The following is a 13322-nucleotide window of genomic DNA, read 5'->3' as shown; positions in this document are numbered from 1 at the left end:
CTGGGTGCCCTGCGCACCGAGGTTGTCGCTCTTTCTAACCGGGTCATTGAGGTGGAAAAGAAAAATGAAGATTTGGAATCCCGCTCGAGGCGCAATAATCTCCGCATTATCGGGGTCCCTGAGGATGACATTCACGAGCCAATGGAGGACTTTGTTCAGCGCACACTTCTGTCGCTCCTTGATGAGCCCGAGCTTTCTCCACACTTCGCAATTGAGCGGGAACACCGCGCCCTGGTGGCTAAACCTAGGCCCGGTCCCCCTCCTCGGCCTATCATAGCTCGTGTATTGAACTACCGTGACGCCCTCCTCAGGGCCGCAAGACTCAAAGGTGAGCTATTACTGGGCGGTGCAAGGATTCATCTTTACCCTGACTTCTCAACGGCTGTCCAGCGGGAACGCAAGACCTTCCAGGCAGTGAAACGCAGGCTACGAGACCACTCAATCAAATATGTTATGCTCTATCCCGCCAAGCTCCGCATAGAGCACGCCAATCAGGTGTTGTTCTTCACGATTCTAGAAGAGGCCTCCAAATTCATTGATGAACACTTCCCTGGCTGATCCCTCTCCCCTGACCTCGGTTCAGCAGTTATCTTAGGTCCCCGATGGGGGGTGCATGGGTCCTCCCGCCCTCCTGTACCGGGGCCACGTTGATCCTTCATCCCGTAGCCTGCTTGCTCAGTTCAACTTGCAGGGCCCGCCCGGATTGCTACTTGCAAGAACTTTGTCCAATCTACATTTCACCTCCATTGTGGGCGCCTTATGTTCTACTTGCTCTGCTGCAACCCGGAGCGATACGGCCAGTCAGGCCTTCAGACCCCCAGGCGCTGATGCCTTTGTTTTGGTTTTGTTTGCAAGGGGATGGTCTTGTCATCCCTCTGTTTGGGGGGGGTGTGGGCGGGGGTGGGTCATGTTGGGGTTTTTGTTATTGGAAAATTAGCACTGGCAGCGAAGGCGGACTGTGCTGAGGCACTCTGGAACTGTTGTCGTAGGACCGTTGACCCGACCCTTTGGTCACTGACATTCTACTTAATCCCAAACACTGCCACACTGTGATGGAGAGTGCCCTGACCTTTATGAGTTGGAACGTACGGGGACTGGGGAATTATAGAAAGATGAGACAACTTCAGTTGCAGGCCGAGCGCCATGGATCCAAGATTCTCTTTCTTCAAGAGACTCATGCCCGTTCTGTATACTGCATGATTTTGCCAAGTCCTGGGGTCCCCATAGGTTTTTCACCGATTACTCCTCTCAAAGCCGGGGAGTCATGACCCTCATTCACAAGAGCCTCCATTTTACCCTCATCTCCTCGACAATCGACCCCCAGGGTAGATACGTATTGCTTCACGCCATGCTGCACCACAAGGAAGTGATTCTTCTGAACATCTATGGCCCTAACCTTGATGACCCGGATTTTTATGTGCAGGTCACCTCCCTTCTCGATGGCTTCCCCCTTGTTCCAATCCTCTGGGGTGGGGACTTCAACACGATCTTTGATGTAGCTCTAGATAGATCAGGCTCCAGGCCCCGTCATCTCTCCAGGGCGGCTTACGCGGCACTGTCTTCCCTTCCCCGTCTGGCCATGGTGGATGCATGGAGGTTCTTCTACCCGGATTCTCGCATCTACTCTTTCTACTCCTCTGTTCATGACTCCTACTCTCGCATTGATAGGTGGGTGATCTCTAACGTATTGGTCAAGAGCGTCACCAAACTAATGATCCTTCCGAGAACCCTATCTGACCACTCTCCTGTCACCATTACCGTAGATTGGGGTCCCGATCCCGCCCGCATCCGACACTGGAAATTGAAACCCCTTTCCCTACTTGACCCGGAGTTCTGCTCCGAGCTTGAGTTGGCGATCGAGGAGTTCTTCGGGACCAACACATGCTTGGTTACGTCCCATGCCACCTTATGGGAGTCATTCAAGGTGTATATTAGAGGGATTGCGCTGTCCAAGGAGAATTGGGTCCTTAAGTCGATCCGTAGAGACCTCGCCACCAGCGAATCTAGACTTTCGTCCCTGGAGGCTACATGTTTGCTTCACTCTACCCCGGGTAACCTGGCTGACATCGGGGAGGAACTGGACAAGTTCCGGTCTCTTGCGGACCGTGAGCAGAGGTTCCTCGATAACCCTGGCATGGCGAGGAGGTATGGGGAGGGGGAGCACCCCGGCCGCTTTCTGGCTTGGTTGATCCGACACGAGACGGGGTCCCCGCACATCCTCGGGGTTGAGAGAGCTGATGGCTCTATGGCGGTCTCTTCACAGGAGGTCAACAAGGAATTTTTTACCTTCTACGAATCCCTGTACTCCAACGCTGATGAGGTATCGCTGGCGGAGATCGACTCCTTTCTCGACGCCCTCCATTTGTCAACTCTGTCTCCGGAGACCGCGGGTCCCCTTGACTCCCCTCTCACGCGGGAGGAGCTGTCGGTCGCTATTGATTCCCTATCTTCGGGCCGCACCCCTGGCTCGGACAGTGTCCCGGTCGAGTTCTATAAACGCTTCAAGTCACAACTGCTCCCTCATTTGCTGGCTCTCTGGGAGGAGTCCGTGGAGGCCGGGGTGCTCCCCCCTTCTCTCCGTGAGGCCACAATCACGGTGCTACTTAAGTCCGGTAAACCCCCTTCGCAGTGCGGTTCGTATCGCCCACTTTCTCTCATAAACTGCGATGTCAAGATATTTGCCAAGGCTCTGGCTCTCCGGCTGGCCCCCTTCTTGCCATCTATTATCCACCCGGACCAGGCCGGTTTTATCCCGGGTCGCTCTACCTCCCTGAACCTGAGGCGCCTATTCAACATTATTGACAGAATCAGTCCCGGGACACACGCTGTGGCTGCTGCCCTTGACATGCAAAAGGCATTCGACTCGGTTTCATGGAGGTATCTGTGGCGGGTCCTCGAGTGCTGTAAATTCGGCCCCTCTTTTCTTTCCTGGGTCAGACTGCTTTACTCCGAGCCGGTTGCCAGCACTGTCGACCGTTACTCCCCACTTTTCAAGATCGCCAGGGGGACGAGACAGGGATGCCCCTTCTCTCCCCTGGTCTTTGCGATAGCAATCGAGCCTTTCGCCGACATGCTCCGCCAACTCCATGCTCACAGGGGCCTCCGCTCCGCGGAACAGACGGACATAGTGTCCCTCTATGCGGATGACGCGTTGTTGTTCGTGCGCTCTCCTTCCACCAACCTACCCCCTATACTAGCGGACATTATCCGTTTCGGTCGAGTCTCGGGCCTTAAAGTGAATTGCTTGAAATTCACTCTTTTTCCGCTCACGGAATGTACCTCTCCCCCTCCCGACACCCTTGGTTTCACATGGGCCCAAACCACATTTACCTACCTGGGGACGGTGGTGACTCGCCAGCGCGAGCTGACCTTCCATGAAAACTACCAGGAGTATCTCACACACTTGACAGCTAAGATCCAGGTCTGGGACAAACCCCCGATTTCTCTGGCTGGCAGGATAGGTCTGCTGAAAATGGTGGTGTTGCCCCAGCTGCTCTACAGGTTCGCTAACATTCCCTTGTGGCCGGGGGTGGGCTTTTTCCGCGACTTGACTCGCTCCGTGAACTCCTTTCTTTGGCACTCGGGTGCGGTCCGCCTTAAAATTGGGACCCTTTCCACTCCCATGTCTAACGGGGGCTTTGGTGCCCTAACTTTCTTAAATACTGGCTGGCGTCACAAATCCAATACACCTCCTATTGGTTTAATACTACGGATCCTGCCCCGCACGTCCGACTTGAGAGGCTTGCGGTTATGGACCGGGATATCCGTTCCCTGGTGTTGCAACCCGCCCCCTTGGCACGGGGCGCTCACAGAATCCGGTCGCCTGCACAGCCGGCACTGGCAAAAATGTGGAAGCTGACGGGGATTGCCTACGCCTTCTATGGCAATCTCCCTCTTTGGAATTTTCTCCCTGGGGTCCCACGGGTTCCACCGGGTACGGTCCGCCGATGGGCGGACGCGGGCTTCGAGCTGTTACGCGACGTGTTTGATCAGGGTGTATTCGTCGAGTGGCCCGACCGCCCCTTTCCCCTGAGAGGAGACCGGAGTGTATGGCTTCAATACGCATCCCTTCGTAGGACCCTTAAGCAGCATTACCAAACATTCCCTGCATTACCACCTGACGACCCCGCCATTGAGGAGCTCACTTCCCCCGGCCCTACGAGGGGTAGGATCTCTAGGTTATATACCATGCTGCAACCCAGATCGGTCCCAGACTTCGCTAAACTGAAACGTGCTTGGGAGGCGGACCTCGGTGTTGAGATGTCTGATGATCGCTGGACCCACCTATGCGAACGCACGCAACGGGTTTCCTTCAACTCCCGGTTTAAACTTATCCAATTCAAAGTGCTTCACAGGTTTCACCACACCCCGATCAGACTACACCGTATGTCCGCCGACCACCCTGCCAGCTGCCCCAGATGCGGCCAGGATGATGCCGACTACATCCATATGATCTGCTCCTGCCCCCGCCTCGCACAATTCTGGGAGGCCGTTTGCTCGACAGTGTCCGCTGTAACTGAACACCCCATTGTTCTCTCTCCGCTGGTATGCCTCTTTCATGATCTCCCAGGCCTCCCCCGAGATTCCAAGAAACTAGCCGGTCTCTGCCTGCTTCTCGCGGTGCGCTCCATCCTGCTCTGTTGGCTTCGGCCCTTGCCTCCCACACATGCCCAATGGCTGAGAGCAGTCACGTGGGCCTCTGACTCCGAGGAAGCCTGGTCCCACTTACAACCCACTCACTCCAGACCTAGAAACATTTGGCTCAGGTTCCGCTCCTATATATGTCTGACCTAGTCGAGACTCAGGACACCTCCTCCCCCCCCGCTTCCCCACACCAGCTTGGGTCCTCACCCCAGTCAGTTTCCTGATGTCCTTTTTCACGATGTGACTGAATTTTGTTCTTTGAATGTTTCATCATGTGTAGTAACCTCTGCATACCTACGCTATGTACGCTACTCTTTCACATTGCTACTGCCTGACGCTGTTCGCCTGTGTTTTGCTGCCAGGCTTATAATAAAAAGAAGTTTAAAAAAAAAAAAAAGTTGAGTAATACATCAGAGGACACAATCCATTTGAAAGCTCTCTCAGCTTCCTTAATAAGCGTCCTCCTCTCCAAGTGCATAGTTTTTTAATATACTCAAGTCAACTTCAGATCTAAGGCAATACCAAATATTTTCCTGTTTACGAATGAGGCGTTTGTGAAGATTTAAGTCAGAACTGTACCATGAATTTATTGTTTTTCATGATATCCTTCTACCAAATCATTAGTAGAAAGATACATATAAAAATTGTGACTTTTAAAGAATAGTCTCTTCCAAGTTGGGTACAGAATGTGAGGAATAATGTACTAGAGGGTGCAAAAATTTAAACATTCCAAGCTACTAGCCAGTCATAAATATTCACTTGCTCCGCAGTTCTCCACATACACACAGCAAACCATTTATTACTCGGCAGGACTTGATTAATACTAGTCAGTGGCTAGTGCAAATATTTTGAAGTCCGATTTAGTGCCTTCACAACCACCACTAGAAAAGACACATGAGCTATGGAAGCCCCAAGTATATAACCAAATGTCCAGTGAAAGATTATAGTACTGTTGAATGACAGACTGTTGAACTGATCACATGTGACAACACATAAATCGGGGACAGCCATTGCATGCTTTGAAAACGGAAAAAGGAGTGATTTCAAGTTTCAACAACTGACAAGTGTGCAATTTAAATTTTCAGTACATGCAAGCAATCAAAGCCGCTGAATTTAATGAATTATTAGAAAAGGATACAATGTAGCCAGCAGGCATCCAGTGAGGAGGCAGAAGAGGTATCAGAATGCCAAAGCCAACCACAGTGAAGAAGAAGTAGGTGAACCAGGCGAGTATCTGGAGAGGGTGTAGAGGCCAGCTCCACCCATTAGTTCTGGAGGGTTGTTGAGGTTCCTCTGAGTGGATCCCTCTGTCCTCCGCAGGTGCTGTCTTATTATGATGTTTAGTGCAGATGTTCATCTAGAAGCAAAAAAGAAAAAAAAAGCATGATGGTATGGCCTCAGCTCACAGGCCTAAACAACGATGGGCAGCTGCAATATCCAACAAAGACATCAACATATCACATAATTGATCGCAATGAAAGGGCCTGGTCTCTAAACTACATTGCATTCACAAGAAGTAGTCTGCTACATCGTAGAAATGCCCAACGTCATTAAGAGGCAGCTGAAAAGCAGCGCCAGGTGGGGTAGAGCTCTTGCACAAGTATGAGTGAATAAGATCTCAACTTTTCCAAACTGTGGTATAGCAATGCATGAACAGGTGGTGGTCTTTAAAGTTTAACATTTAGGCTAGACCGTAACTTTGTAAATCCGGAAGACAGTCATACCAATTGTATAAAGAACCACATGGGGTCTGTAACCAAAACAAGCTAAAATAAATTGCTAGACATACTATCACCATTGGTTACAGTTCCAAATCAATTTGTGGCTAGTCCTTCAAATAGTCTGTCAAACAAAAACTATCACACAAACATGGATCATTTTGAAATATTACACACAGACAGAGATATGGTTAATGAGGTAGGAAGCATAAAGATGTTAGGGCTATTTAGGGGGGTTTCTCAGCAAAGTTTTTTGAAAATAAACCATGACAAATTCTGAATTCAAAGTCCAATTCATATCAAGTGCATTGGCTAATAAGACCCACATTGCTGCCCCTCACAGATCAATATCTATGTCAGACAGGATCAGCAAGTATGTCCATATGACAGGATGTGGAGCCAGGGACACCGAGCAAGATGTGCAAGCAAGAGATCACTAATGACAGCAGGCACGGGATTAGCAATATTGAGACAGTAATAGTAAGGACCATCCTGTGGGTTAATTATTATTAGCAATACAGCAAATCATCATTGTGCTAATCAGTAATGAACAATATTGGGATTGGCAATATGGAGTAGGCATGGGATTAACTGCATTAACCTTATTTTGCATTAGCCTTACACAACACCAAATTGAATTAGGCATTATGAATTCATGCAGGATTATCAAAAATGGCAAAAATCAAATGGCTTAGACATTACGTTGCCATGGTATACACTTCATCACCACCATTTCCTTTCCCGCAGTCATAGCGCCCTCTGCCCACCCTGGGACATCCCAACCGCCAGACATGCCCATCTCTACATCCATCAGCCCAATCACGACCACCTATATATTCCAACGGCTACTGATGTATGCTCACTTTCACCCAACAACCACCACCATAAAGATGCATCTGCATACTCCACTCACTGCCACACGGGGAGTACCCAACTACACCCAATCCCCATACAGAGGCATATTCCTAACACCCCCCTAACCAGCACATCAACCTCTCCGCTAATCATATGCCCCTCCCCACCTCTTCCAGGCCCATTGCGCACTGTCCATCCACCCACCAACCAACCAATTGACAGACCCACCTTCCATCCATGCTCCCACAGTCTCATGTTCACCTTCACACCAAATTTATCACAAGAACATAAATGTAGCAGAAGTAAAGGAAAGGATAGGGGAAGGAAGGGAGAGGTGATGAGAGGATGGGAAACAATACATTAAAGTCTAATGGGCACAATGCCAATACTGGAATCAGAATATCTGGTTTTTAATCTAAACCTTCCCCACTAGAAAGAATTGTGTTATCTTAGGCAAATCACCATCTCCCATGTTTGCATTCACTGTGGTTTGCTTTGCAACTTGTGTGAGTCAGTGAGCAAGGGTTGAGAGGTGTCACTTCATCAAACCCTTTTATTTTGGAGAAAACAAATCCACTGATTTGTATCCTAGTTTTCCCACTTGTCCAAAATTGCAATCTTGTGTATATTTTTTTGCGCCATGATTCCATTCTCTTATCTGAGAAATGCAGGAACACTTACAAATAAATTGATTTCCGTATTATTATATTTGTCTAGTTGTCATTACTTCTTGGTTTAATTTTGATTACTTACATGCACTTGATGCTAACTCTTCCAATGAAAATATTCTCTGTTGACATCTGTGAACTTTACTCCTCGACATATGAGAGTCACGTGATCGGGCTCGCAATCACGTGACCCAATTCAAAAGTGAATCATCAGCATGGAAGTTTTATGGGATGATGGCCCTGCAGATACATGTGCCACGAGTTAGAAACAACGTTGAAAGGATTTAGTAATCCTAATATATTCACCTGATAAACTCGAGGAGAGTTTGGTGTCATTAGTCACATGATCAGAATTGCAATCACGTGACATAAGTAGGAAATGTCTATAAATCGAAGAGATTGGGAATACAGTACGTAAGCCTCACGACGATGCAGTTATTTCAATATATAATCGCTTGATTAACTCCAGAAGTGTTTGAAGGTACGTGTCACGTGATCGGAATGGCGATCACGTGACACAATTAGAAAGTAGTTATAACCGAAGCCGGGGACGGGAGGCTGCTCATGCAGCTGTTCTCCCTGTTCCCGGTCTTTGGTGTCGTAGAGAATACATAGAATGGTGAGTACCAAAAGGGCAACATCTTTATTTTTCATTGGGAGTTGCTGAAGTAGCATTCTAAATCTTTTTGTTTATAATTAATCTTATGGACATGGGTGGTTTCTCTTATAGATCCACATTGGTTGAAATACAGCAGCCTACAGTTGGAAATTTATGGTGACCACCAAGTATGACATTTTGGACATTCACCAAGTAGGTAACATTTGACTATTTTTTATTCGTTTTGTTTTTCTTTCACACTTGATGTATCATTGTGGCACATGGCATGTGTTAAAAACTACAAGAATCTTAAACATTTTATTGACTATTGTCCACAGATTTGGTGAAATCCACTCAGGGTCCCATTCAGATTCCATGAGGAGGGGTTCGAGTTACTCCAGAATAACAAGGTTAGTGAAGGTCTTTACTTTATATGTGCACATGGACTTGGACTGGGATATAAAATTAGAAATTACTGATTGAAACCCTTCATCTTCTTTTTTGTCGGATAGGGGAATTTATAAAGTAACATCCATAACTGAAGAAGGGGGCAAAGGACTCCGAAACGCGTCGTATGATGTGTTGATCGACTTGCTGATGAACAATGTGAAGGAAATATTGTTAGATCAACATAGGATTGTTATTTGATTGTGCTATATATATTTCTTTGAATGTTTTGAACCAATCATGAAAATAAATGCACATATATTCTTTTTGATACTAATCACGTTATAACAAAATTGTTTCGTGTTGAATTCTGGGAAGTGTTCAATTGAGTTAAACAGGAGACTGTTATGAATAAATCTAATTATGTTATTTGAGAAATAATGTACCTTATGATTATAAAGGGAAATTTATGTCAAGTATCTTTACATGCTATAACACTTTATTGAAGAGGATTTTGTTCTCGCTTCGAGTGACCAGGTTGCCATCTCAGTGTTTGCTGAGGTGCTATTAGTTTTTCTCAAGGGTTGCGAGGTGTCCCTTCAGAAACCCCTTTTATTTTGGAGAAAACAAATCCACTGATTTGTATCCTGGTTTTGCGATCTTGTGTAACATTTTTCGCCATGCTTCTGTTCTCTTATCTGAGAAATGCAGGAACACTTACAAATAAAGTAACACCAGCATTAGGTGATATATTAAATCAATACGTGTGAAGGAGAGGAGATGTAGTTAGGCGCTATGTTTATGACTTGGGAGCTATACGATCTGGAGCCTGATCTTGGCTTTCTCACTTGACCAACAAATATGTGATCTTGGGCAAATATGTTTATCCCCCTTTGCTTCAGGTGCCATAGTTTCAAATTTCCTGGCACAGCCCGCCCGCCCCTAACCCCACCCAAGTTAAATCAAATATCTTCAGGCACATTAATAGTCACCTGTAACCTCTCTGTGTATAAAACTGGTTAGATGTAGTTAGCCTACCTTTAACATCAATCATAGTCTAGGACTAGGGAAATGCACACACAAAATGAGCCGGTCATTAAAACTGGTGCTAGCCAGGCTGCCTGTTATTTCATGGTATCGAGTCAATTTACCAAAGCAGATTTCAGAGTTTTACATTTAATTGCGATCAAATACCGAAAAATACCGAAAATATTAAATAAATATATGTAGAGGGATAAGGGGTTAAAATGGGTTGGGGTGGCGTTATAAGGAATAGATAATTGAGAGGGGGGTGGGAGGAAACCACCCCCATTTGTTTAAATAGGTATTTTTCAGTATTTTGGTCGTGATGAAATGTACCATTCTGAAATTTGCTTTGGTAATATCACATATAACCGTTATTCATGTGTTACACTACAGTGAAGTGTGATCTTCCTAACACAAAGCCTGTGTTTATTGGAACCCTGTTATCCTAATGTAGAATACGCCCCACAACGTGCAGAACCTAGACAGGGAGATTAATGTAGAGGATGTCATGCTTGCTAAAAGGAATGGCCTCATTTATTGGTCCTGATCGTGTCAGATACCACTGCAGCCTGCACACAGAACTGACGCAAACATGCTCACAAGATCCACTTCTATGATCAGTGCATATCTGACCTGTATCATAACCAGTACAAACTATAATTCAATAACATTTTAATATTGGTTATGAAAGCAAATGTGTGGCAAACACCTGCCCAAAACCTCAAATAGAAAAGCATCTATTCGTTAAGAAACCCTCCCTCCTCAGCCTAAACACTTGAAGAATAAAACACGGGTTTATTGTTGCACAATACAATTAATTGGGCAAGTAAACTTTGACATCGAGCTATTAGGAACTTCTAAACCCTGTGTAGTTTTGGGCATGTCCGTAACTCAATATTCTTAAGCTACATGACTATTTCTAGAGACCAAATAGCCTGAAAATTTGCCTTTCTAGTGTTTGTACTTCGAGACGGTTGCTCTATGGCTGCTTTGTTCCAGACTTTAGTAAACTCTACCCCAGGGTTCTACTGTTTCTAGCCCATTGGGCTGCTAACAAGACTTTGGACTATAAGTGAAGAGTTGTGATAATGGATCCATTCAACGTTTTTAAACAGTACTTACTGATTTTGCTTCCTATCCACCCTGAGGTCAGAAGTGTTCAAAATACATTGTCATACATTTTAGATTTTCAATCACACTCAATTAAGAGATACTCCTAAATAAGGATTAAGGATGAACATGCGCACATACACTTCTTGCCCGATTCCCTTTCAATTAATGAGTAGGGATTTTCACTCAAGTCGTTTTCACAGTTACCGAGGGGAGAACTATAATTTTCTATGGGCAAGGTCCTGATTGATATTCCTTAGCAAAAGTTTAAACCCAATTATAGTACCTTTTTGAAAAGATACAGTGCTACTATCATAAGAGAACAGCGACATAAATGGGTATAATGCAGCATGTTCTCGTAGGAGGATCATTAATCGTAAAGTATTTTTGGACGCTCAAAAGGTTCATAGCTTTCCTCCCAAGAAATTATACGAGAGCTTGACACCTTTATTATCATCTCACAACATTTTTCAAACTGGCCCTGGACAAGACTGCTGAGAATTGCAGGTTCTAATTGTAAATACAAAAATAAATAAGAGCAGTAGCCAGTAGGATGGATGGGCATTTCTATGGTTGCAATCTCTGAATGCAACTGTAAGGTGAGGTGGGCGGGCTCCAGCAGGGTCCTTCGAACCCTCCCCACGAGGTCACAATTTGCACAGGCCCTGTGCACGCGCCCACCAAATAGTTTTTATACATACACAGTAGTCCTCCACAGCTGTGCAAGTTATTCTGCCCAGGCGGACCTGCAGACAATTTAGTGATCCTTTCAGTGACTGGTCATAATTCTGCCATGCCTACCTGTGTGTTCTCCTCTCATCTTGTGTTTGCCGTTCATGCCCGTGCCACCTACCCTGAATCTGTGAGCCAGTCACAAGAGGCTATCCGTGGTCCACTGCATGTCAATTCTCTTACCTACCATCTCCCGACAATCATCATTTACGTACAAACATGCCCAACACTCCTATGTAAACACTGCTTCATTTCCTCCTTCTGGGACCAGACTATCTGCTCTAATACTGAGGCTGGGAAGGGGAGCAAGGGGGGAATGGGGGCGCTGGGGCAAGGGCAGGCTGGCCATCTGCCATATACCTCTGTGATTGACATCACGTAGCAGGTAGCCTCCCTAGCCCATCTGTTACCTCTCAGCACATTTCGAATACTTCAAGTTTGTCACAGGCGTGTAAATGTAAATGAGTGAATATCCCCAAGAGAATGCTTGCCCACAAAGGTAGCCAATGAGCCTTCAGTACATACAACAAACTCAATATGATGTGATATGGCATTTATAACACGCCTATACACATGTTTTTCAAGGCGCGACGAGGCAAGAGAGGGGAACAGAGGGAAGACAGAGACAAAGATCTTATTAGGCCAGGTGACATTGAGATTGGACAAGTGCAAGAGAGGAGGGGAAAGGGAAAAGTGCGAGGGGGGAGTGCAGTGCATAGGATAACAGTAATTAAATAAGGGCAATAAATAAAAACACTAAATAAGAAGTGCAGGTGCGGGGTAAGTGCAGACATCAAGTGCTGGTAGGGGCTGTAGGGATACAGAAACAGCCCCAGAGGGCCAGGGTAGCCAGGGGGGCCAGTGCAGGTGTGCAACTGTCAGGGGGGCGTGGGAGCAAGAATCAGAGGTTAGCCAGGTGACCAATGAAGTATCAGACAGGACTTCAGCAGGGGAGAGGAAGAGAGAAAGCAGAAGCAAAGAGGAAGGTCTTGAGGTGCTTCCGGAACCGGAGATGGTTCTCCTCAATTTTCAGAGAGGCAGGAAGGCTGTTCCAGAGGGAGGCCCCAGCCGAAGAAAGATCTACCACCAACTCGTTGCTTGGAGAAATGACTGACCCTGAGAGAGTTGGAGGTGGATGAGCAAAGCGCTCAAGAAGGAAGATATTTAGGAAGAGAGAGTTGAAGGTATTGAGACCCCAGGCCCAAGAAGACCTTTTGGATAATGCAGAGGGTTGCAATAAGGTAACATAGCGCAATTCAGATTCAACAAAATCAGCAGTTATATTCAAGATCAAATAACTGGTTCTCCTTATAACATGGGTAAATCTCCCTTACCCAGATTCAAACAGGATTTCATCCGACAGTTCAAAAAAATACGTAAATCCAGTCTTGCAATATAGCAATATAGCTCCAATAAGTCTCTCCACTGAATGTAACTAATAGTTCAAACTGTTCAACAATGCTTTGGTCCCTCAAATTGAGGTATAGCGTTCTACACAACTTTTCTTCAAAGTAGAAGGAAGTTTCCACAGTTCATCAAAAACAACAAAAAGGTTTCCATCAGGATGATTCTGTAATAACTCAC

General features: G+C 46.2%; 1 protein-coding gene across 2 annotated transcripts in view; it reads right to left on the bottom strand.

Annotated features, from left to right (window-relative positions):
• Positions 1-13322, bottom strand: part of LOC138447857 (palmitoyltransferase ZDHHC1-like) — a 1205337-nt gene that overhangs the window by 1046057 nt on the left and 145958 nt on the right. For both annotated transcript variants that reach the window (XM_069604299.1, XM_069604307.1), the window contains one exon: positions 5783-6001. In XM_069604299.1, the coding sequence (XP_069460400.1) occupies positions 5783-6001 (219 nt within the window). The remainder of the gene's footprint in view (positions 1-5782; positions 6002-13322) is intronic.

This window comes from Ambystoma mexicanum, chromosome 1p (assembly GCF_040938575.1).
Source record: "Ambystoma mexicanum isolate Mex_15411 chromosome 1p, UKY_AmexF1_1, whole genome shotgun sequence".
Classification (NCBI taxonomy): domain Eukaryota; kingdom Metazoa; phylum Chordata; class Amphibia; order Caudata; family Ambystomatidae; genus Ambystoma; species Ambystoma mexicanum.
Note: the sequence above shows the minus strand (reverse complement) of the source record. Positions and strands in the feature narration are given on the sequence as shown.